The 24509-nt window shown below is 43.3% G+C and overlaps 2 protein-coding genes across 9 annotated transcripts in view; one reads left to right on the top strand and one right to left on the bottom strand.

Moving 5' to 3' along the window:
- The first annotated feature begins 4319 nt into the window (after positions 1 to 4319).
- On the top strand, positions 4320 to 22478 carry MRPL42 (mitochondrial ribosomal protein L42). Of its 8 annotated transcripts, none has more exons than XM_031043735.1 (6): positions 4320 to 4509; positions 16813 to 16975; positions 18721 to 18784; positions 19736 to 19820; positions 20948 to 21111; positions 22350 to 22478. In XM_031043735.1, exons 1-6 carry the CDS (start codon positions 4483 to 4485, stop codon positions 22393 to 22395), a joined length of 549 nt encoding a protein of 182 aa, XP_030899595.1. In that variant the 5' UTR covers positions 4320 to 4482; the 3' UTR covers positions 22396 to 22478. The 8 variants fall into 8 exon arrangements, with proteins under 8 accessions (XP_030899595.1, XP_030899598.1, XP_030899596.1 ...); XM_031043738.1 differs by lacking the exon at positions 4320 to 4509 and adding an exon at positions 11312 to 11409 and having other exon boundaries at positions 16791 to 16975; XM_031043736.2 differs by lacking the exon at positions 4320 to 4509 and adding an exon at positions 11313 to 11439.
- The window catches only part of LOC115945499 (translation initiation factor IF-2-like), a 24642-nt gene continuing 16508 nt past the window's right edge, over positions 16376 to 24509 (bottom strand). Inside the window, exons 10-11 of the mRNA XM_034063317.1 lie at positions 22264 to 22439; positions 16376 to 16968 (exon numbers count right to left, since the gene is read on the bottom strand). Of these exons, the coding sequence (XP_033919208.1) occupies positions 22427 to 22439 (13 nt within the window). The 3' untranslated portion in view covers positions 16376 to 16968; positions 22264 to 22426. The remainder of the gene's footprint in view (positions 16969 to 22263; positions 22440 to 24509) is intronic.

Raw genomic sequence — 24509 nt, 5'->3', positions numbered from 1 at the left:
CCAGAGACTGGCAACCACTAGAGACAACAACAGGTAAGTAACACAAGTAGAAGTGAAATTGCCCCTTGTAGTACCCATGAGTTGCTAACCCAGCTTTGGTGCCTCTTAACTTTCTGGAGAAGCTGGAGGAAACACTGGGCTCCTGCTCCCTTTCCCTGTGCTCCGCCCCATGCTCCTGATTCCCTCTTTCCATTGATACAGAGCTATAAGGTATGGGGTTTAATTTTTGGCTGAGTTACCTTTCTGACCAGCTCACTGAACCATCAGAGCTCACACAAGAGAAGCAGTAGAAAGCAGAGTTGTGGCAGATGTAGATTTACTCCTTCCTGTAGCAGTGACCTGTGCTGTTGGCTGAGCTTATCTTATCTCACCACACCGATGCAAAGGCCAGGATGGAGAGCACAAGCCTCCTCTCACAAATCCATGACCACTGCTGGACAAAGATCATATCACTGGGATTACAGTGGTTCTGAGAACAGTTAGTCAAGTATGTTATAGAGCAGTTTGTTATTCACCAATAAAGTGCTTTATAATGTCACTATAGGCAGAAAGGTAAAGAAGTAATTGCAATTATGCAATTAATACTCCCAGAACAATTCAGCACAGCTGCTGACCATCTTCCTATGACAGCTTTTGCTGTCATCAAGTTACTCACTGAGTGGGTGCATCCAGGCCAGCTGAGCCTGTGGCTGACTAATCTTGCTTCCTTCTCCTAACCCCCCTTTGCAATCTTATAAAAGTCTTACTGCAATCACAGCTCTATTTCAAACCCCAGATTCCTTATTTTGCATAAAAGCAGTCTGATATTTTTGTCAAGTATTGTTGAAAATGTGTTCAACAGCAAAAACAGATGTCTGTATGTACACATAGAGAATGAATTCTTATAGTAGTATCTAGATATTATCTTAAAATGTTCTTCAGTAAATCACAGAGTGTTTTACAAGAGTTGTTACAATCCTTATGTCCAAATGGTGAAACTGAGGCACAGAGGTGCAGTGTTTTTCACTCAGCACTACGTGTAAGAGTCACTGGACTATTTTTGAACAATTTTAACTGGCAGTGCTGGGTGAAACTGTACTGAAAGATGAAACAAATCCACCAAAACCACCAGTTACATGTTTTACAAACTTAGGACATCAGAATGGGATGCTACAAGTAGGAGCGTTCACTGTAGCAAATAACCTTTAATTACTTCTCATTAAGTGGCTACTTGAATGGAGGCATAATATTGCTTACTTGAACTACAGTAATCAACAGGAACACAAATTACTCAGGCTGCATATGACCACTACAGGCATTTTAGTTTTGTCATCTGTTATTTACAGTTGCTGCTTGACTCTTTATCAGTAACCAGATGGACCAGTGATGAGATAGTGTGAGATCTGCTAAAGGATGAAGATAAGCTATTGATGTGAGCCTTGGTGTTTACTCTGGCTGTTTACAGATTGACTTATGGCTACAGCATAACTTGAGAAGATTTGCAAATTAATACCATAACTAAACTACAAAGTCTCATTAGAAATTTGTACCCTAAATTTACAGAATAACCTCACAAAGATTAAGTATGCCATTCCAAGAGTGAAGGCTCATCTGTATCCATTGTTAAGACCCCACTTTTGCAATAAAACAAACCCATCCATTCACAAATCCAGTTTCACATGTAGGTGTGATTATATAGAACCTTTTCTACTCCAGGTTTAAAGGAAACAAAGGAAACCAAAAGCTTATTCCTGGAAACATTGCTTTCAATGAAAAATTAAATATTTATATTCAGTTTGCTAATGAACAGTCTGAACAATTCTATTGAGAAACAATTTCCTGCAAATGCAGCAAAAGAGCTAGAACAACCAAGTCCCAACATTCAATTTCCCAGAAGAGGTGCATGTGTGTGTACAACTGCTTACACAAACCCCATGCTAATCCAGGTGCCAGCTCTGATTTACAGATTTGTTCTTCTACAACAGAGCCACACAACGCAGTGCTGCCCTCATTACTGTATGGCACTTGTTGCCTAACAATAGCTCAACTGTTTTACCATTTCCTGGAGAAGTTCGTAACCAACTGTTCCAGTAAGAATAGGGGATGGGTTTCCTTCAGTGAGACAGCAGCCTAGAAAGAAAATTTTCCAGGGTTTTGAAGCTGTGAAGTCCCAGAGCTGACCATAAGAGCCTCCACAGCATCCCTCCCATTAATGGAGGGAAAAACCTCCTTTCCACTGAGTCAATACAGAGTGAGCAAGTTTCCTCTTTGCTGTCTACAACCTGCTGAAGCAAGCAAGGCCATTGGCAGTTATTAATAACCCCATCTCCAGACGTGCTAGAGAAGTGTGTAGTCATGCTTCTAAACTGTCCTTAAGCAATATTCCCCTCTCCCTACCAGAAAGTTGTAATCTGTCAGAACATGCTTCTAAGAATAGACTCACAGAACATTATGCATCAGGGAGGGGGTAGACCTCACCTACCATCTTCTAAAAGAATCTTTTTATAGAAACCATCTAAAAACAGCCTGCAAGTTCAACAGACATTGTGGTTTAGGTATCAAAAAATCAAGTTTAGGTATCAAAAAATCAAGTTCGGCAGCACCTTCAATTGCAAACTTTTAGAACCAGGATTTAAGTTATGAGGCTTGCCAACAGAGTGGTGTTTTGAAAGCACACATTTCCAGAATAAAATCATTACAGAAATGCCCACAGGTTATAATTTAAAGCTAGCTGTGCAAAAAGGGTATAAAGGCAGGGAATCTAAAAAATCTAGTGAAGGCTGTTTTGTGAATCAGGATTCCAGAGGGCTACCAAGTGTTCCGAGTAGGTTCACACAAGGGACAGAAGATTGCTGGCAATTTCTGATGAACCTTACAAGTTCCATTGCAGTGATAGGAAAGAGAATACTAAAAATGTGCAAGCAGTAGGCAATACGTACCAGTAATCTTCTTGGTGACTGATTCTCCTGGGGGGAATCAGCAATTCCCTCCAGAGAACCATGCAGCATTTGCTATGTGGGGGAAAAAAGCCCCACAATCATTGAAACCAAACGGTACAGACTGGCATGTGGTGCAATGTTTATTAAACAAACAAAAACCCCTTCACATTCAAGATCTTCTGCTGTTCTTTACAACCTCATTGATGAGTTAGCTCCTTAGCTGCTAACAACTGAATACCACCAGCCTATAAAGCCCCACCATTAGAACACCTATTGATCACATTCAGCAGCAGCATCAGAAACTCTACTTTTTCAAACTTGTGTCTGGTGAGAGTGCACAGACATATGAGTAAGTGTGTGTGTGCAGTTCCTCTGAAAATACACAGGGCACTGATGAGTAAAAAAAAATGTCTTGATAGAAGCAAATAAATGTATATCATAGAATGTTTTAGGTTGGAAGGGACCTTAAAGACCATCTAGTTCCAACCCACATACAATGGGCAGAAACACCTTCCACTAGACCAGGGTGCTTAAGGCCCTGCTCAAATTGACCTTGAACACTGACAGGGATGGGGCAGCCACAGGTTCTCTAGGCAACCTGTGCCAGCACCTCACAACCCTCACAGTAAAGAACTTTACCCTAATATCTAATATAACTCTACCCTTTTTCAGTTTAAAGCTATTCCCCCTTGTTCTATGACTACAGTCCTTGATAAATAGCCCATCCCCAGCATCCCTATAGGTCCCCTTCAGATACTGGAAGGCTGCTATAAGGTCTCCACGCAGCCTTCTCTTCTCCAGGCTGAACAGCCCCAACTTGCTCAGCCTGCCTTCATACGGGAGGTGCTCCAGTCCCTTGATCATCCTTGTGGCCCTCCACTGGACTTGTTCCAACAGTTCCATGTCCTTTTTATGTTGAGGACACCAGAACTGCAAACAATACTCCAAGTGAGGTCTCACAAAAGCAGAGTAGAGGGGCAGGATCACCTCTTTCGATCTGCTGGTCATGCTCCTTTTGATGCAGCCCAGGATATGGTTGGCTTTCTGGGCTGCAAGTGCCACTCCTAGGTAATGTTCAATTTCTCATTGAGTAACATCCTCAGTTTCCTCACCTTAGGCCTGTTCTCAATCCATTCTCTCATTTGGTGAGATAAGTAGCTGGAGAGAGGACGCCTGCAACACCAGAGTGGAGCGGGGAGAGATCAACGTCCAGGAGCTTCATCACAGAGCAACAAGAGACACTGAGGAGGGAGCTCCAAGTTCTCAACAGGGCTTGCCCAGGAGCTGGCAGCTCAGCCTACCCGAGGGGCTGACTCACCGGGGGCGGAGCCAGGAGGAGTGGCACCAGCTGCGAGTGGTTAAAAACCTACTCAGAGAGCGCGGCAACCAGGAGCGCGGCGAACAGAGCTGGTCGAGGCAGTTTGTGCGGCAGTTTGCGCAGGCAGGCAAACGGGCTGGCAAGAGGGCTAACCGCCTCATCAATAGGACTCGCCTGGAACTCAGGAGGGGAAGGAGTGCTTGTTTGTGTGGAGAGACGTAGACGGATCGATCGACCAGATAGGTCATGGTTACAACACGATCAAAAGCGGTAGTGAGTAATAATGTGGATGTCCAGACTGACCTTCCTGCAGACATGCGGCCGTGCAGGTCTCTGGCTGCAGCGAATGCCTGAGCCCGGCACTTGTATTGAAGGGAGCCAGTGACACTGCTTGTGTTCACTGTGAGCAAATAAATGATCTGCTCAGGCAGGTGGTTGAACTGAGGGAGGAGGTAAAAAGGTTGAGAGCCATGAGGGAATGCGAAAGTGAAATAGATTGGTGGAGCCACACCCTAAGGCAGGGGCAGAGGGAAGTGGTTGAACAAGTGATGGATCCACTTTCCTCCTACCATCAGACAGAAGAAGAGAACTTAAGGGACAAGGATGTATGGAGGGAGGATCCTCCTTGGAGAGGTAAGCGAAAACCCTTGCAATCCCTTCCTCCCTCCCCGTTGCCCTTGAATAACAGGTATGAGGTCTTGGAACTAGAGGGCCAGGTAAATGGAGATGGAGAGGTACATCTATCTAGTGAGTCACCTAGGGCTTGTCACTCACGCCCATGCCTTAGAACTTCCCCAGCCAAGAAGAAAAGAAGAGTAATTGTGGTGGGTGACTCCCTTCTGAGAGGAACAGAAGGGCCCATTTGTCGACCAGATCCATCCCACAGGGAAGTCTGCTGCCTACCTGGGGCTCGGATTAGAGATGTTAAAAAGAAACTCTCTGATCTGGTGCAGCCCTCTGACTACTATCTGCTGCTGGTTTTTCAGGTTGGCAGTGATAAAATTATTACAAGGAGGGCAAGGGCAATGAAGAGAGACTTCAGGGCCCTGGGACGGCTGGTTAAAGGGTCTGGAGCGCAAGTGGTGTTTGCCTCTGTACCTGTTACAAACAAGGGTGAAAAGATAAATAGGAAGAGTCTGCAGATTAATGTATGGCTACGTGACTGGTGCCATAGGCAGGGTTTTGGATTTTTCAATCATGGGCTGCTGTATGAGACACCTGGTTTGCTGGTGGCAGGTGGGATACACCAGTCCCAGAGGGGGAAAAGGGTTTTGGGGCAGGGGTTAGCAGGGCTTATTGACAGGGCTTTAAACTAGATATGAAGGGGGGAGGGGATTTAACTGAGCCTGTTAGGGACAAGCCCAAGAGAAACATGCTAGGGCTTGAAGGATGGCGGACTAGGGAGGACTATCGATCTATTGTTTCATTTGTGGGAAAGGATAGTTTAGACCCTGTCCCACAGGTGAAAAAGGGTACCAGGACAAGAGTTAGCAGAGCTCACTCACAGAGCTTCAGGTTAGATTCAAAGTGCGAGGGGGTTGTAGCTGAACTAGTGAGGCATTGTTCTACTATTAATGAAGACCAAAAGGCCTCCCACCTCCCAAGGGTGCCATCAGCGTGCTCTGCTCTCTCCCTGAAATACCTGTACACCAATGCACGCAGCATGGGGAATAAACAGGAGGAGTTAGAAGTCTGTGTGCAGTCTAAAGGTTATGACCTAGTGGCAATTACAGAGACATGGTGGGACAGCTCACATGACTGGAATGTGCTCATGGATGGCTATGTCCTTTTTAGGAGAGATAGGTCAGCAAAGCGAGGTGGTGGAGTTGCTCTTTATATGAGAGAGCGACTAGAATGTATTGAGTTCTGTCCAGGGACAGATGAGGAGAAAGTGGAATGTCTGTGGGTACGAATTAAGGGACAGGCTGATACAGGTGCTACAGTTGTGGGAGTCTATTATAGACCTCCTGATCAGAACAAAGGAGTTGATGAGGCTTTCTACAGGCAACTGGAAGTAGCCTTGCAACTACATGCCTTAGTCCTCATGGGGGATTTTAACTACCCTGATATTTGCTGGAAGACTCACACAGCCAATCATGCACAGTCTAGGAGGTTTCTCCAGTGCATTGACGATAACTTCTTAATGCAAATGGTGGACAAACCAACTAGGAGAGGAGCGCTGCTAGATTTAGTACTCACCAACAAGGAGGGTTTGGTTGAAGTGGTGATGGTCAATGGCAGCCTTGGCTGCAGTGACCATGAGATGGTGGAGTTTAGGATCTTGTGTGGGAGGAATAGAATACCTAGCAAGGCCACAGTTCTGGATTTCCGAAGGGCCAACTTTGGCCTGTTCAATCAACTGCTAAGGGAAGTCCCATGGGAAAGGGTACTAGGCGGTAAAGGGGCTCATGATAGTTGGTCAGCATTCAAGGACCACTTCTTCCAAGCTCAGGATCAGAGCATCCCAATGAGTAGGAAATCAAGTAAGGGATCTAGGAGACCAACGTGGTTAAACAAGGAGCTGCTGGGCAAACTCAAGTGGAAAAGGAGAATCTATGGATTATGGAAAGAGGGGCTGGCCACCTGGGAGGAATATAGGACAGTTGTTAGAGGATGTAGGGAGGCAATTAGGACAGCTAAGGCCTTCTTGGAAATTAATCTTGCTAGTCGGATTAAGGACAATAGAAAGGGCTTCTTCAAATACATAGCAAATAAAACTAACACAAGAGGCAATATAGGCCCACTGTTGAACGAGGTGGGTGCCCTGGAGACAGAGGATACAAAGAAGGCAGAGGTGCTGAATGCTTTCTTTGCCTCTGTCTTTACTCCTGCAGACTCTCCCCAGGGGCCCCAGATTCCTGTAGCCCCAGAAGGAGTCAGGACAAAGGAGGAGTTTGCTTTGGTAGATGAGGATTGGGTTAGGAATCAGCTATGCAATCTGGACGTCTACAAATCAATGGGTCCGGATGGAATGCACCCACAGGTGCTGAGGGAGCTGGCGGAGGTCATTGCTAGGCCACTCTCCATAATCTTTGGTAAATCGTGGGAAACGGGAGAGGTGCCTGAGGATTGGAAGATAGCAAATGTCACACCAGTCTATAAGAAAGGCAAGAAGGAGGACCTGGGTAATTATAGACCGGTCAGCCTTACCTCCGTCCCTGGAAAGGTGACAGAACAACTTATTCTTGACTCCATCTCTAGGCATATCAAGGATGAAAGGGTTATTAAGAACAGCCAGCATGGTTTTATGAAGGGGAAGTCATGTTTGACCAACCTTATAGCCTTCTATGAGGAAGTAACTAGGTGGAGGGATGATGGTAGAGCGGTAGATGTGGTTTTTCTTGATTTCAGTAAGGCATTTGATACTGTCTCCCACAGCATTCTCATAGATAAGCTAAGAAAGTGTGGGCTTGACAATCAGGTAGTGAGGTGGATCAAGAACTGGTTGAAAGGAAGAAGGCAGAGAGTTGTGGTCAATGGCACAGAATCTAGCTGGAGGTCTGTGACTAGTGGAGTCCCTCAGGGGTCGGTGCTGGGACCAGTGCTGTTTAATATTTTCATCAACGACCTGGATGAGGGAACTGAGTGTACCCTCAGCAAGTTCGCTGATGACACTAAATTGGGAGGAGTGGCTGTGTTGCCATTCAGCGAGACCTGGACAGGCTGGAGAGTTGGGCAGGGAGTAACTTGATGAAATTCAGCAAGAGCAAGTGTAGAGTCTTGCATCTGGGGAAGAACAACCCCATGTACCAGTACAGGTTGGGGGTTGACCTGCTGGAAAGGAGTGAAGGGGAAAGGGACCTGGGGGTCCTGGTGGATAGGAGGATGACCATGAGCCAGCAATGTGCCCTTGTGGCCAAGAAGGCAAACGGCATCCTAGGGTGCATTAGAAAGGGTGTGGTTAGTAGGGCAAGAGAGGTTCTCCTCCCCCTCTACTCTGCCTCGGTGAGGCCGCATCTGGAATATTGCATCCAGTTCTGGGCCCCTCAGTTCAAGAAGGACAGGGAATTGCTTGAAAGAGTCCAGCGCAGAGCCACAAAGATGATGAAGGGAGTGGAACACCTCCCTTATGAGGAGAGGCTGAGGGAGCTGGGTCTCTTTAGCTTGGAGGAGACTGAGGGGTGACCTCATCAGTGTTTACAAATATGTAAAGGGTGGGTGTCAGGATGATGGAGCTAGGCTTTTTTCAGTGATATCCAGTGGTAGGACAAGGGGCAATGGGTGTAAACTGGAGCATAGGAGGTTCCACGTTAACATCAGGAAGAACTTCTTTACTGTAAGAGTGACAGAGCACTGGAACAGGTTGCCCAGGGAGGTTGTGGAGTCTCCTACGTTGGAAATATTCAAGGCCTGCCTGGACAAGTTCCTGTGTGATGTACTCTAGGTTACCCTCCTCTTGCAGGGGGGTTGGACTAGATGATCTTTTGAGGTCCCTCCCAACCCTCAGGATTCTGTGATTCTCCATCCAGACTGTATTTGTGCTTGGGATTGCCCCGACCCAGGTGCAGGACTTTGCAGAATATAGGAAACAGTAATGCAGGAGCATCACAAAAGGCTTATATTGATGACTAATACACTCAAGCATATCAAGAGGACAATTTTCTAAGTAAGTGGCTAGAGAGAGGTTTTAAAATATTTTTTTTCTAATAGATGCAGCTCAATGTAGAGTGGGTAAGTCAATGTGTCTTACACTGGAGAGAAAGAAGCAGGTGTGATTTGCAGTGGTCTCCAGCTGTGAAGGGAGTTAATTTCAACATTTTCACTCAACAGCAAAGGATTTTTGTCTCCTGTGTGGATGAACAATATCCTTTTGATAAAGCATCTAAAAATCAGAGGTGCCAACCACAGCCATCATCATCACTGAGCTTCGGCAACCTTTTAAAGAAGCAATGACAGCTCAGTCATGAGCACCTTCAAAATAAGTCAGGCAAGCCTTAATTTTACTTAATATAGCCTAGGAAATGAGAATAAGCTTAAAATCCTGAACATGGTTTCTCTGCCCACCAGCATAACCACCACCTTGCTTGTACTCAGCTTCAAAAGGCTACTCTTCATCCAAGGGCTGCCCTCACCCTACTACAACCATTTCCTCATGGGAATAACGAGCTGGTACACAACAGAAGATACATAGGACTGTGCTGCTTCAGTCTGGTGCTTGAGCCTGGACTGTACTCTGCTATAGCTGAATGCAGAAACTTGGTGGGAATGATGGAGACAGCTCATCCCCACAAATGTGGTGGAGACTTGTAGTGGAGAGGAGATCTCTCACCTCAATTGTATCTCTCCCAGTAGTACATAAACATTTTGGCTCATATCTGCTGCCTCTCTCTGTAGCTTACTTAGCCTAATATTGCAAGAAAACCCAGAATGGAGGTCTTCCATCTCCCACAGTCAGGAAAACAATGAATTATAAAAAAAACCTTTGGTACTGCTAATGAGAACAATCAGCTCTTGAGTCATGACTTTTGGCTATACTTCTGCCACAGTTCTGCAAGTTATCAGTGTAACTATAACTCTGCAGCAACAGAACTAAGTTAGACATTGCTAAAATCATGTGGCTTCCAGCAACGACTGTGTGACACTGCTGCACTGCAGCCAATGACCAGAAAAGATGCCACGGTTTGAAGACCTCTGGAAGAGGTGGCAGCCTCTTCAGGAGGCATTATCCAAGACTCTCTGAAAGAGTTATTCTGTGAAAGGAACTGAGACACAGTTGGCTGATGTGACTTGGAGATGCTTCAGGGGCATGTGGGAGCTTATGGTGCCTGAGCGGTTCCAGGTACCAGAGCAGCAGGTCAGATAACTGGGTTTTGTCTCTACTTTGTCTTTCATCAATGTGCGTAAATGTACCGCTGTCTTCAAACAGCTTCATGTCTCTGTAAGAAGCAAAGAAAGTAGCCCCAGACCAGTGTGCCTGGGGCATTCATGTGAGTTTTCTGCATGCCCTAAATATTTGAAATGTGCTATTTCATGTACATAAGGCTCAGGCCTTCCCTGTGAAAAGGTATTACAGGTACTGCAAAGTCTGGCAGGCTGAATAGAAGGAGCTGCTGCAACCACTGTGTAATGTAACCTGTAAAGCAAGCAGGCTGTGTTCACAGGCTTGTGAAATAACCGATAATGTCAGAGATGTCCTTTCAGCACTGATGAGGCTGTGCCTCAAATCTGGAGTTCAGTTCTGGGCCTCTCCCTACAAGAGAGACATTGAGGTACTGGAGCAGGTCCAGAGAAAGGCAACAGAGCTTGTGAAGGGTCTGGAGCACAAGTCTGATGAGGAACAGCTGAAGGAACTGAGGTTGTTTGGTCTGGAAAAGAGAAGGCTCCTGGGGGACAACTGTCTGAAAGGAGGATGGAGCAAGGTGGCTGGTCTCTTCCCCCTAGTAACAAGCAATAGGACAAGCAGTAATGGCCTCAAGCTGCACCAGAGGAGATTTAGATTGGATATTAGGAAACATTTCTTCACCAAAAAGGTTGTTAAGCACTGAAAAGGGTTCCCAGGGCAGTGGTGGAATCACTGTCCCTGGAAGTGTTCAAAAACCGTGTAGATGTGGCACTTTGGGACATGGTTTAGTGGTGGACTTGGCAGTCCTGGGATAAGAGCTGGACTCCACGATCTTTTCCAACCTAAACGACTCTATGTTTGTATGGCTCACACTACAGGAACTGAGGGGGCTATCCCACGGCTAATACAACAGTGTAGCACATCCTACATCAACGCTGCTGCCTGCTGCAGGACCCCAGCCCTCTCGCCGAGTCGAACAGCTTCTGCCAATGCCGGGGAACCCCGGAACCCCCAAGCCGGGCGTCTGAGCACCGCCCTGCCCCGAAACCAGCCCTGACCCGAGAGCACCGAGGGCGAGGACGGGTGGGTGTCCGCCTGCTGCCCCCCAGCTCGGCCTGTTGCTCCCCGCCGCCATCAGGGGCCAGCCAAGGCGCATTTCTACTGCCGCCGCAGCCGGTTGCTAAGGCGCCTCAGGGCTTGTCACCGTGGCCGAGCAGCGCTGGGCAGTGAAGGAGGAAGCAGCACACCCCCCCGCGGTAGGCCCCGCCCACAGGGCAGTCTGCACTACGTGTCCCGACGTGCCGCGGGGGTAGCCGCTGGCGGAAGCGGAATGGTGTTTAGTGCTGTTTCCTGTGCTGCGGGGGTTGCGGGTTGTTGAAGGTATCGTGAAGGTAACCGCTGCGCTGTGGCGGTGGATGGAGGTGGGTGGTCGTTGTTCCCGGCTGGCTGAGGTTGTCGGGCCCGGTTGTCGAGCTGCGCGCCGGGAAAGCGCTGCTATCCGCGGATCAGGCAAGACAGCCAGGAGACGGGCGGGGGCAAGGCTGGGCCGCGGCGCGCAGCCCACCCCCCCCGGGTTTTGTAGTTAGTGACTATGTGTGCTTGGCTGAAACAGGAGCATAGTAAGGCAGGCCTCTGAAGTGGGGCAGAGGAACAGGGTTCGTGTGCTTGCAGAGGGGTTAAATTGCCGTGGTTTGTAGTCTTTGCTAGAATCTTCAAGGTCAGGTTGGATGGGCCTTTTGAGCAACCTGGTCTAGTGGGAGGTATTCCTGTATATGGCAGGGGGTTGGACCTCGGTAATACTTAAGGTCCCTTCCAGCCCAGATTGTTCTATGGTTCCGTCGAATAGCCTACAGATTTGTTTTTATAATGGGCACTCATTTGCTTGCTTTAACAGATTAATGACTTTTTTTTTTTAGTAATCTAAATAATTATTAATAGAAGTGTCAAGTTTTATATTGCTGCTTGCTGCCAGCAGCCCTTTAAGGGTTTAATGTGTGTTGTTTCGGGGCAGGAGCACCCCGGTTTGAACTGTCATTGAGGACAGTTCTTGGGGCAAGGCTAAGGACAGGCAGGTGTCACAGCCTGTTCTGGAACAAGGTGGTCCAGAACCACCCTATTTCTCACACCTTTTTATTAATGAGCTTCAAAAGCAAGTTGTGAGCCATGCTGCAGGCACTGGGTTAGTGTTCCCTAGACTCAGCAGCACTTGTCACTGGTAAAGAAAATGATGAACAGTTAATTGCGGCAACTGTAAAGTGCACACTTTTGGTAATGTTCTGAAGCACTAAATATGAAGTAGGTCTCGTTTATTTATTTTTTGTGTGTCTAAACTGTCTCCAGATATGTGTTTTTTAGACATCATTATACATTCCTCTTTAAAACATTTTTCCCCCACCGTAGCAAATGAAAGCTTAAGATGTTTATGTGTCTTTCTGCTTCTGTGACATTTGGGTAACATTTGAGGTATTCTAAATGGTATTTTGTAGCTTTTAGGTGTATAGCTTTTGAGATGGATGAAGGCAGCAGCATCTAGCTAGTTTGTAACTACAGCAAATGTTGAGAATAAGTACTTCTATTTTTATATTGGGTGATGGTATTTACATCGCAAACAAGAAAAGCATGGTTTGGTGCCGTGGAAAGGACTCAGTCAGAGATCAGTGTGATCAGACAAAAAGCCATTTATTGCAAAGCATTAATTCCTTATATACTATTGCTTACACCTACAGCAATTTGGCATATCATGATTGGACACTTGTCTTGAAGACCCTTAGTGACTAACATATAATTGGTTAAGCACAGGTGTGAGAACTTGACCTCAAACGCTTGCCAACAGTCCACAGTTCTCATCACTCAGTGAATTCCAGCTTCTTATCTTGCTTGCTTAGGCTTCCTCGGGCCTCCCATGGCCGTGCTGTATCCCTCGGAGTTATTCAGAGCTCATGCACCAAATATCCATTCTCCTGTGAGAACACTGTCTCCACATCTCCCCCTTTTTAGTTTTACTAAAAGTTTTTTTACAATTTGGGATGTTTGCTCTATCATTGCTTGACTTGTGTAACATAACAACCCACTACTCTAAGTAGCATTATTTCAGTAAGACTGGTCTGATTTGAAGTCACTTGAACCTTTAGAACATGTGGCATACCAGTGAATCCTACACACCATGTAACAGGATGGAATAATGAGGATTTAACACATGTGCTCAGTATACTTGTCCATTACCCATGGTCACACATAATAGAACAGATATTACAAAGATTTTACAAAGATTTCTATCATTGCTGTTTCTTTATGTTGCTGAGTTCTGTGGCTTTGTACATTTCGCTGGCAGCCAGTATGGTCCTGTTGATAGCTGTACACAGCTGGACCTACCCTTTTTCTCCTGTATGGCTCTCTGATAACAGTGGAGGCCATCCCTCACATCAGGGTCTGGCATGGCATGTGTCTCCACTGCTCTATGCCTGCTGGGCTGCAGCCAGCAGCGGAGCTAAACGTTCTTCTTGGTGGCAGACACAGAGGCCAACCCATTCTTGCCCTTGACTGTGGTAGCAGGCATTTGGTCAATCTCAGTCCTTGAACCTTGTTGTCAATGCAGAGTTTCATCTGCTTCATCCAGTAACAAGTCACTACTACAGCAAAGCACACATAGATTTACATTAGCAGAGTAACTATCACAGAGTGCATCAGTATGTTGAAGATGCTGATGACAGTGAGTAACTAACCAAAGAAACTTCTTACCAGTGGAGTTCTCCCACCCTCTTAATTTGTTCCATTACCTGCTTTGTAACAGTACCATCATATTAGAATATTTCTAGCTTTTACCTTAGCATTTTCGAGCAGCTGCTGCAAATTTGCATTCTTTAACATCTCTTTTACAAGTGACAAATCCATACAATACAAGGTATAGTTTCTTACTAGCAACTGGCTAGTAAATACAGGTGGTTTTATATGCAAAATCCCAACCTCTAATAATAGCTACTTTACAAGCACACATATTCAAGCTGTTACTTTTCAGTTTCCCCCAAGTGATGTTTTACAATCATTTGTTTCTCTTTATCTCATTCTGCTTGGGGTTTTCACGGTCAGCTTCTGTAGATGATGCATCGAGTTCTTCCACTCGTCTGTCCAGCTCATGGCAAGGCTTGACAAACTTTGCAGGCAGCCGCCGTGGACCTGTAGGTAGGAGGACACAAATATACCCCCTCTCCCAGGTTATCAGTTCTTGAGTAGACAGGTTAAGGTGATTCCTTAAAGCAGAAGCATTCTGATGCAAACAGAATGTGAAGCAGCTGCAGAAATAGACTGCACATTTTTAACAGTCAAAGGGGTTTGCTCCATCATTATACTCCCCCTTAATTTCTTTTTTTTTTTTTCTAAGTCGCTCATCCTGCTTTGCACAGCTAAAACCACCGGCCTATGGGCAGCAGCCTTCTCAGCAGCAGCAAGAAATACCTGCTGCACTTTTGCATTAACCCTTTCTTGCCCGAAATGTTGAACTGCTACCTGTTAAACCTTTTACATGAACCTGACAACAAAAAAAATATACAGAACACTGTCTGCCCTCATCACACACACACAAACACATATATGGGATCCCACAAGCACACTCCACACAACTACAGTATTTGAAACACAAAATCCAGACAATCATTACTCCCTCTACAGAGTCCCACATGCAGAACGTGGCACAAGGACCTTGTAAAGACTATTAAGAAACCAGCTCCAAGAAGCATCATCGCAGTGCAAGGTGGCAGGCTCAACCTTAGCGGGCGTCCCCGCAGAGGCTCTGCCTCCCTCACATCGCATGAGGCTTGGGCTTTTATACTGACCAAAATGCACACTCATTCCGACACAGGTGGCCAGCCTATGTTGGAAGAAGTTGCCAGCAATACCTCTAAAGGTTTCCAAGGGTCGATAGAAACATGGACATACTTATATTTACCAACTTCTAATACATGAGTATCACAGAGAGACTGTATCAAAGGAGTTGTATATGGGGTCCCAACTCCACGGTCTGACACATTCTGCCCGATACCCCTGATAAGAGCATACAAGAGACCTTCCCATCTCGAGTGGGAAGCACACACACCATGGGAAACCGTGCAATACATCCACATCCCCCACCCATCTCACTTCTCCCTTTACAGCTACCCATTTATCATGAGGATATGGGGGATATAAATCAGGCTTCTTTTCCAGATGAATAGGCTCCAGGTCAAAAGCACCATCCAGGTCAGCATCGGCATTATTAGGCATCAGAATCTCAGGAGCAGCAACAGCAAACTGATGAACGTGCACAGGCTCATTGTCGGGGTCAACAGGAACTGAATCAAAAGGATCATCTTCATCCCCGTCTTCAATCTTTGCAGCCATAGCGGCAATCGGCGGAGGTTCGGGGGGGGGGGGGAGCCGGGGGGGGGAGGGCACGCTGATCTCCATGATCTCATTTTTTGACTTTAACATCTCTAAAACAGTTCTCCAAATGACTAACAAACTTCACAGCATCATTGCCTTTCGTGGCTGCATTCCACAGTTTAACTCCTGCCCCATTCCACAAGGATATCTCAAATCCAGTAGACTCATCAATCTCTGGGTAATGCGTCTTCAACCATTTCAACATTAACTTTAAGTCTGTCTCTTTAAGGGTTGCTCCCTTCACCTTAAGAAGGACTGAAAACATCCATAAATCAAAGGCTTCTTCCTTAGTAATTTTCTCCCAAGTCTCGAGATTAAAAGCTTCGCCGACTCCCACAATTAACTCCTTCTCCTTACTCCAGAGCAACAATCTTTTTAGCATAGCTTCATCATAGTCTGTCCCTCTCACAGAGAGGATATGTTGGAAGAGCTTAAGTATTACTTCTTCTTCTTTACTTAACTGTTTTCCCATCCTTAAGCTCCCTTCCAACCATCCAGCTGCTCACCTTATTTGCACTGCGCAGTGTCTTCCGGGCTCACAAGGCTCCGATCCGAGGATTTCACCTCCAAGGCTTCTGCCTCCCGATCTTGGTCCAGCCAGATCGATTCCAGCCGATTTCTTCACGGCCCAGCGATTCACACCCTCTTCCATTTCAATGTGAACTTATAGAGGGTCCCTGTTCGGGCGCCATTTGCCGTGGAAAGGACTCAGTCAGAGATCAGTGTGATCAGACAAAAAGCCATTTATTGCAAAGCATTAACTCCTTATATACTATTGCTTACACACACCTACAGCAATTTGGCATATCATGATTGGATACTTGTCTTGAAGACCCTTAGTGACTAACATATAATTGGTTAAGCACAGGTGTGAGAACTTGACCTCAAACGCTTGCCAACAGTCCACAGTTCTCATCACTCAGTGAATTCCAGCTTCTTCTTATCTTGCTTGCTTAGGCTTCCTCGGGCCTCCCATGGCCGTGCTGTATCCCTCGGAGTTATTCAGAGCTCATGCACCAAATATCCATTCTCCTGTGAGAACACTGTCTCCACAGTTTGGGAATAATTCTGTGGAGTACGCAGAAGGAAGGATGCAAAACTTAAGTACGTATTAGTATAAAAAGTGAGAAAACCAAAGCTTGGAAACCCTTTTTTATAACACTGATGATGTATCTTCAAAGAGTACCTCTCAGCAAATAAAGTCTTGTTCCACATTAACTATTAGGAGGCAAGTGTAAGTATCTTAACTAAAGGACTTCTAAACCCCTGATAAATAATGAAGAATCTACCGCACACATTTTATTTACCTTTATGATATTCAAGAAATTAAAATGTTCGTCTTTTCTACCCTGAACAGCTTTGAAACTGGTTTCTTTCAGAGGGTATTCTGCAGGAAAAAAGGATACGGTATCCATTTGAGTTCCATCTTGTCCAGGCCTGGTTTCTTCTCTGCTCCCAGCATGGCAACATCACTTAGAACTGTGTGGCCCAGACTCTTCGGGATGCGTTCAGTAGCAGCTTGTAAGCAGGCTCCGCTGCAGAGTAAGTAGTGATGAAACTGTATAAATCCTGTATTAAAATTTGTTCTTTGAGAGCCTCTTTCCTGTGCTGCTTAAAGTAATGGAAGTATGGAAGTCAGTTTTTATTTGAACACAATCAAGTCTGATATTCCATCTTCTCTGCTGATAATTAAAGGGGATCTTTTTTTGGCTTTTTTTCCTTTTTTTTCCAGCTTCTGTGGTCCACATATGGTGCTTCTCTAATTTATTAATTTGCTTGTAAATACCACTCCTCTTACCACTGTGTTTGATTTTAATTAAATTTAAATCTAATTTTTTCAAACAGTGGTGAGAAAAAAGGCTACAGCAAGATCTCATTACTCAATATAAACAGTGAAGTGAAAACAGGCGATGTTATTTCTTAGCTTTTTATGTGTGTTTTGGGTGTCAATAGGTAGATGCAGCAGAGGTAGTAAAGACAGTAGAAAAGACAGGAACTGAGAAAACATAACGGACTTGTTACATTTTAGAGGTTAGTGGGCAAGGAGGAGAAAGAAATCCTAGGAAGAATCCTAGGAAGAGATATGAACTATTTGCAGCAATATCTCAACAGTAGCTTTATAATCTTAAAAGTATCTTTTAACCTAAATGATTCTATGAAAACATGGGAATGGAATTATGGGAAAACTCAGAAGAGACTGTGGGTGCTGTGTGGTCCAACCTCCCACTCAGAGCAGGCCCAGCTCTGCAGTCACACACAGTTGCACAAGGCCTTATTCAGCTTCGCCTTTGAAGTCTCCAAGAGCAGAGACTGCACAAGCCTGGCTGGGCCCCAGTTGCACTGCCTGGCTGGCCTCATGAGGAAAATGTTTATCTGTGTATCCAGCCAGAGCCTCTCATTTCAGTTGAGGGTGGTGTTTCATGTCCTTCCACTGTGCACCACTAAACAGACTGGCTCCCTCGCTTCAGTAACCCCAACTGTCATAAAGTCACTGGGGAATGCTTTTGGGTTTCCCCAAAGCTGCCTCTGCTTCAGGCTGAGCCAGCTCCCATCCTTCAACCTCGCAGAGCAGGTGCTGCAGCCCTGACTATCTAGATGGGCCTTTGCTGAACTCATGCCAGTTCATCTTTTATTAAAGGACCCCAAACTGGTCATAGGACTTAGATGTGATGTAATAGGTGCTGAGTAGAGGGAGATAATCCCATCCCTCCATCCACTTAGTACAGTCCTGGATGCTTTTTGCTTTCTTTACTACTTGTAATTTACTAGTGATTTATTTGTCTGGAGTGGAGCTGCAGGAACCTGGGGAAAAGGGTAAAGTTCTCTGAGGTTACTGCAACCAAGACATGATAGTTTTGTGTTTTGTATAGCACATCCAGAAGTCACCAGTGAATGATTTTTTTTTCTTTTAAATCATAAATACTGCTATGAATAAAATTATGATCATGCATGTAAGTCATAAGGTAATGTTCTTTGCATACATAAAGAATATGCTCTGATGGTTAAATCTATAGCTGTTTTGTTCATACTGTGGTTTTCCTTAGGAAAACAATACAGCTGGAAAGGTAAATGTAGACCATAGCTACCTAGATACTGTATTTTTTGATTGCACTATAAATCTGTGCAGTGAAGTGAATGTCTGTCTAGAAAGTATTTGGGCTTTGTTAATTGTAAACTGACAATTATAATCCCCCATTCAGACTCTAGAATGAAAATGTAAACATTCTTAAACTTGGCACAGCTCTGCTTGTTTTTACATTTAGTGGTTTGTTTGTTTGTTTTTTCAGATGGAGCTGTGTATTGTGCTTGCCATAAATCTACATATTCAGTTCTCCCTGAAGACTACAACTGGTACTTACATGTGCTTTCATATGTGGCTTTTTCATGTGACATTTATTCCAGGGCTATTTTCTTTGTTTTGAAGTTGTCATATAATGGTATCAGGTACACCTTCTGCCAGTTTTGGATATCTGTAATAATTTCAACTAACGTAGTGTTTCTCATCATAACAATTATGAAGTCAGTGTTTCAAAAAGTAAGCATAATGAAAAATCATGCAGGGCTCATTCTAAACATGGTGCTGACCCCAGTACCCCTGCAGTTTTATTTATGAAAATAGCTAAAAGCAGTTTTCATTTATGCTTCTTTTTAAGACAAAGTGCAGGTATTTTTATGCTGCTGCATGAGAAAGTTGTGTAGAAACCATGAAAGACAATACAAATATAATGGGAAACAGCAGCACCTGAGTCCTACAAGGTTTTAGGAAGATAATGTGTCATGGGAACAGGAAGGAAGGTGAAAAAAGTTTGATTTCCTCAAGGAAACTCTCAGTAGTGTCTGTTCATCATTCTCATCATCTTATACCAAATGTAAAATTGGAACCCCAAACAGAGCTTTTATTTCCTTCCTGTTCTTTCTTTTGTAAGTGCCATACTTCTTATAAAGGCATGCTGTCCTAGACATCATCTTTCCCCATTTGTTGATACAGTTTTACATGCAATTATCTGAAGCATTAGAGATTTTCTTTTCTAAACCAGATACTTTCTTTTAGCCCTTTTTTCCTCTTCATCCAAAAAAGAAGCATGAAGATGATTGTGAGGAGGGTGGAGGAGGGAAAGGGGCAGAATAGAGGAGGTTCAGATCAAGTATTTGTGGCTGTTAATTTATGAGGGTTTATTTTATAAAAGATTCTTAAGAATTCATAAATGCAGTTTATTATAGCTTTATTTGGGACTTGGGCTGTTTATTTGTTCGGCGTTTCTTAAAATTGTAAAGTGTATATTTGAGTTTTTATTTTTATAGCAAAGTGGAACTTGCAGTGACATCAGATTTGAAGACAATTGTCTGCTACCACCCGTCGCTTGAGATTCCATATGAGCATACAAAAGTAGGTCCAAATGTATACATTATATTTTGTACTCTTGTAAAGGCATAAGCAGTTTATAATTTTGAGTCTTGAGGGTATCTTTTTTTCATTTGAAATACTGAGATACTTTTTAGCATGTGATCAGCATGTCTGTGAAGTTAGTGAACAATGAATGATACTTGTGCACTTCAGAGAAAACTAGTGTCTGTATGAGTGTACGCCTCAAGAGGATGTTTGGTATGCAGGTTATAGTTCACACATCCTGATGTACAGATGCTGCAGTCTGGGCAAGAGAACAAAGTGCTGCTGTTTTCAACTCAAGCTTTGAATTCTCTTCAGTACACTCGGCTTATAAACACTACAGAAAAACTTAATAAATACCAAATTTTTATCTATCAGCAGTACTTAGAGTATGTTCTTTACACAGATGAAAGTAAGTTTAGAAAAGCTTTTCTAGTGTGTACTATTTGTTTCAATTTCTAGTTCTCATGCTAGTAAAACACTACAAATAGTAGCTGTGTTGCTGAAGTACCCAACGTGAAAATTCTCAAGTGAAAACTTAAAACATTTTAGTGCTCTTTGCCTGCAAGTTATATACCAATATTTTTAAATGTATCAGTTGCGTATGTTTCGGGAAAAGACTAAACCAAGGAAAAATGCTTGTAATGGTGCTAGGAGTTAGGCTTCAGGCTGAGAACAAACATCTTGGTCTTAGCAGATGCACAAACAGTTAGGAAGTGACATTCTTCTCCAAGGTACACATCATGTAAAAGCTTTTTTAGTGGTGATGTTTATCACTATGAATAAATTTCTAAATAGAAGTAATATGAATACTTTTGGGTTAGTAGAAGTGAAGCTTTTGATTCCACAGGTGAATTTTAAGGGTGAAGTTAGCAGTAATGATGACAGCAGTGCTGGTTTTAGGGGTAGTGTAATCAGCTGTAGCACGCAGGGTAATTAGTGTTCTAGACATCTGCTCCACACTGGTGCTTTGGTTGTGTGGGTGAGGGATGGTGAACAGCTTTTACAATTGCAGGCATTTTTCTGTATTCCTTTGGCTTCAGCTGTCAAGAGTAATGCTATCTGTGTAGCCTGGCTTTTGATTTGTCTCAGAGAAGGGAAATATATATACACTACTGTTTTCATAGCCCATACCACGGCCAGATCCAGTGAATAATAAAGAAGAAAACCTTGATCAAGTTTTGAAATCCAGATTGAATGAAAAAGAGCTAAAGAACGATCAAGGTCCTACAATTGAAGAGCTCAGCAAAATGTTTTACACAACAAAACATCGCTGGTATCCTGTGGGACAGTAAGTGTTTTCAATGTTTCTTCCTTTTGGAGGTAAAGGGAAATAGAGGAATAACTTAATGACCAGATTCAACCTTGGGTAAGTCATGTGAGACTGGATACTGTTAGTACATGGGCTGTTGCATAAAATCTTAAATTCAGCATTGTGTAAATGGAAAACTGTATTCCATAAGGGTTTTTTAATGCTGCCCTTTTGGTAGCCTTTGCCACTATGAAAGATATCACAGAGGAGAAATTTCTCATACCATCTAGCTAATTACTAGTTCAGGTGGTTATCAAAGTTGCATAAAAGAATCTAGTAGGTAAAATACCCTCAATGGACATGACCAGACAAAGCCTGTAAACTTACACTGACTATTTCTTAATGACTCTTCAGGAAAAAAAAAAAAAAGCAATAGGGCATTTCTCAGACCTGTGAATAGTAGAGGTTTCCCATTTGAATGGTGGAAGTTGCACCTCTGTGTGCCTTGTAGTCAGAAAGCTGGGAGGAGGAGAGCTGCAAAGGTGCATGACAGCTTAAAGAGGAACTATATACACTCAGGTAGACCCATGAAAATACCCAGCATTCTGGTTTGTGTTACTTCTTCCCAGTTTGTTACTACATATTGGTAGTTGCTAATTTCATAGCTGTGGAGGCTTGATACAGGCAGAATATTTTTTTTTATCACCAGAAAGCTTTAATTATTGTGCTTTGGGGGTTGATAAAATGAATAAAGTGGTAGAATTTTCTATGGCCAAAGGGTATCTTTAATTTTAATGAGCATCAAACAGGATCCTCCTTGGTTTAAGGTGGGTAATTAAGAGGGAAAAGTAGGGATAAGTTTTTTTGTTGTCAGAATTTGTTTTTTAGTTTGTCTGCAAAATATTATGCTATTTAATGTACAGTCTGGCACCACTCCTTTAAACATTAAGTCACTTTGTTCTGTAGCAATCACTTTAGCCAGAGGAAAAGCTGATCGTGTAATAAAGTTAAATTTAGACAAAGGATTAAGAATAAACAGTCTCTGTACATATTCAGCTGAATTATTGCATGCTTATAGCAGATGTAGCACTAGAAATTGTCAGCATTATGTAACTCCACAAACAACAGAGATGACATCTAATGAGTGGTGGATAGGCTGTGTTTGTGTAACTTGTGTTTTACTTGTCTAACCTGAGATCACTTGCTGGGGGTGAAAGCATGAGGGAAATCCAAGACTGTCCAAAGCTTTCATTCACTGCAGACTGTTTTTCTTCTAGGTATCATAGAAGACGCAGGAATCCTAATCCTCCCAAAGACCGATAACTGGGATAACTTCTTGTTCATCAGCACATTACTAGTAATTTTTACTGGAAATAAAAATTACAGAAAGTTAGATGTTTGGCAGTTCTGTGTGAGTGCTATAACAAAAACATGCATAGCTAAATTTGATTCTTCTACTTCAGCAAGTTGACAGAAAAATGACAAAATGGCACTAACGAAGAAAGGGTTCAGTGACAGCTGTTGTACGAGTATGGTCAGCCAGTGACCTAGTCTTAGAGCTGGATGCAGCAGGTGAATGGAGTGCTCTGATTAAACTTGGTCAGAGGCTTATCATTGGTAAAGTGAATGCATAGAAGCCTTGGGACAGAATGGGAAGTCCAGAACTGGACACGTTAGGGTCTGGTGTTATTCTGGGAGGATAGTTATATTTTTAGAAATCTAGTAACTGAAATGCAAGTGAGCATGAACACTGAGGTCTTCAAGAGTATTGATAAAAATATTATATGAGGTATTTATGAAAAGAGTGAAATAGTTTTTGCTCCTTCTGTTACACTTGTGAGGTATCTGATTCCATGTTTAATCCAACATCAGCCAAGTGATTGTATTTAAGGCTTATTGTCAGGTACTGAAAACTGGCCAACTTGGTTACATTTTAACATGTGAGGCATAACAGCTGGCCTGTCTAAATTACCCAGGAATCCCAAACAGCTGAGAGAATGTCTGTGTGTGTTCATAGTTGGGGGCAGGGAGTTGCTGGGTTTGTGTTTTATACCCCACCCCATTTACCATTCAGTGAGGATGCTGTGTTCCTATGTAAATCAGAATAACTATAGCTCAGAGGAGGAAAAGTTCTTTGCCTCAGCAAGATAATCAGTGAAGACTCCCAGCTCTTTCTCACTGACCCAGGGGAAGGATTTGCCCTCTATGACACAAAATGCTTTAAAATAAAGAAATTTTTGTTTTCTTCTACTTCATAGCTTTAGCAATTTGTAGTGCTTAAATGTTTCTGCTATTATAATATTTTGTCATCTAGCCTTTTATTTTTCTCAGGAAAATGAGATTCTTTACTCTGGTCTACAGTTTTAGGCATCAGCCTTCAGATAGAAAGGAACATTATTTATAAGCAGATCCTTATAAGTAATCAGAAAATAGTTATCCCATATATGTCATACATTTTGATTGTATTTCCTTTCCAAAGCAACTTGGATAATCTAGGAAGGTTCTTGTTTCTTTGCTTTAGTCTAGTGTCATTTTACCAGCATGTGTTGTCTACAGGTTCTGCTACAAGTTGAGTATCGTATAGTCTCTCATCTTGGTCATTGTTACTATAAAAAACACTTACTTTCTAAAGTTACTACTGAATAACCTTTTTTCCCTGAATTTAGTGTAACTGGGGGGGGTGAGAGAAGGCAATGTTGGGTGTGTGTAAAAGCCTCCCTTTAAATGCTTCTGGAAAATTGTATGTGAAGCTAGTCTAAGTTGTTATGTTGGTATTATTTTTAAAAATGCATTTTTAAATCCAAGTGACAATTTAGCTGATAGTGGCTTATGATCACAAAGGATGAAATAGTTTTGCTTCTCTGTTATGTTTGTAAGATATCCGAGTCCATGTTTAAGCCTCCCTCAGCCAAGTATTTTTGGCTCTTGTGTTATACGATGTGTTGCTCATGTGATAACAAACGTGCTATCATGAAGGAATGTCTGTTGTGCCTATGAGAAGGATCACTGCTTACTCTGCAAGTTCAGACATCTCAGAATACTTTTTTTTTCTGCTTAAAATATAACTTTTAATATAGTTTTCAGTAATTTGTAGTACAACAAATTTTAGTATTTTCATCAGTTCCTGGTACCTGGTACTGACACTGGTCCATATGTGAGCAGCTTCTATATCATACTGTTTTGTTAATGTCCCACTGTATAAAATCAAGCCCCCTTTATTTTCTGAGAGCTGAGACCTGATTTGTGACCACTTGTCTTTACTCCAGCGTAAGGAAATATCTTTGGACTAATTTAAACTTTTAATTTTTTTTCCACCTTCTTCTGCCTGATACTTTTTCTTAGTGCTGTGTAATACTATTAAGACATTTTGCTTTACAGAAACCTCCTGTTATCACACTTGTCTGTTCTTGCCTGTCAGACCCTGTTTATGATCAAAC

This window comes from Melopsittacus undulatus, chromosome 5 (assembly GCF_012275295.1).
Source record: "Melopsittacus undulatus isolate bMelUnd1 chromosome 5, bMelUnd1.mat.Z, whole genome shotgun sequence".
In the NCBI taxonomy this organism is placed as follows: domain Eukaryota; kingdom Metazoa; phylum Chordata; class Aves; order Psittaciformes; family Psittaculidae; genus Melopsittacus; species Melopsittacus undulatus.
The sequence above is the reverse complement of the archived record's forward strand: the minus strand, read 5'-3'. Positions and strand labels throughout refer to the sequence as shown.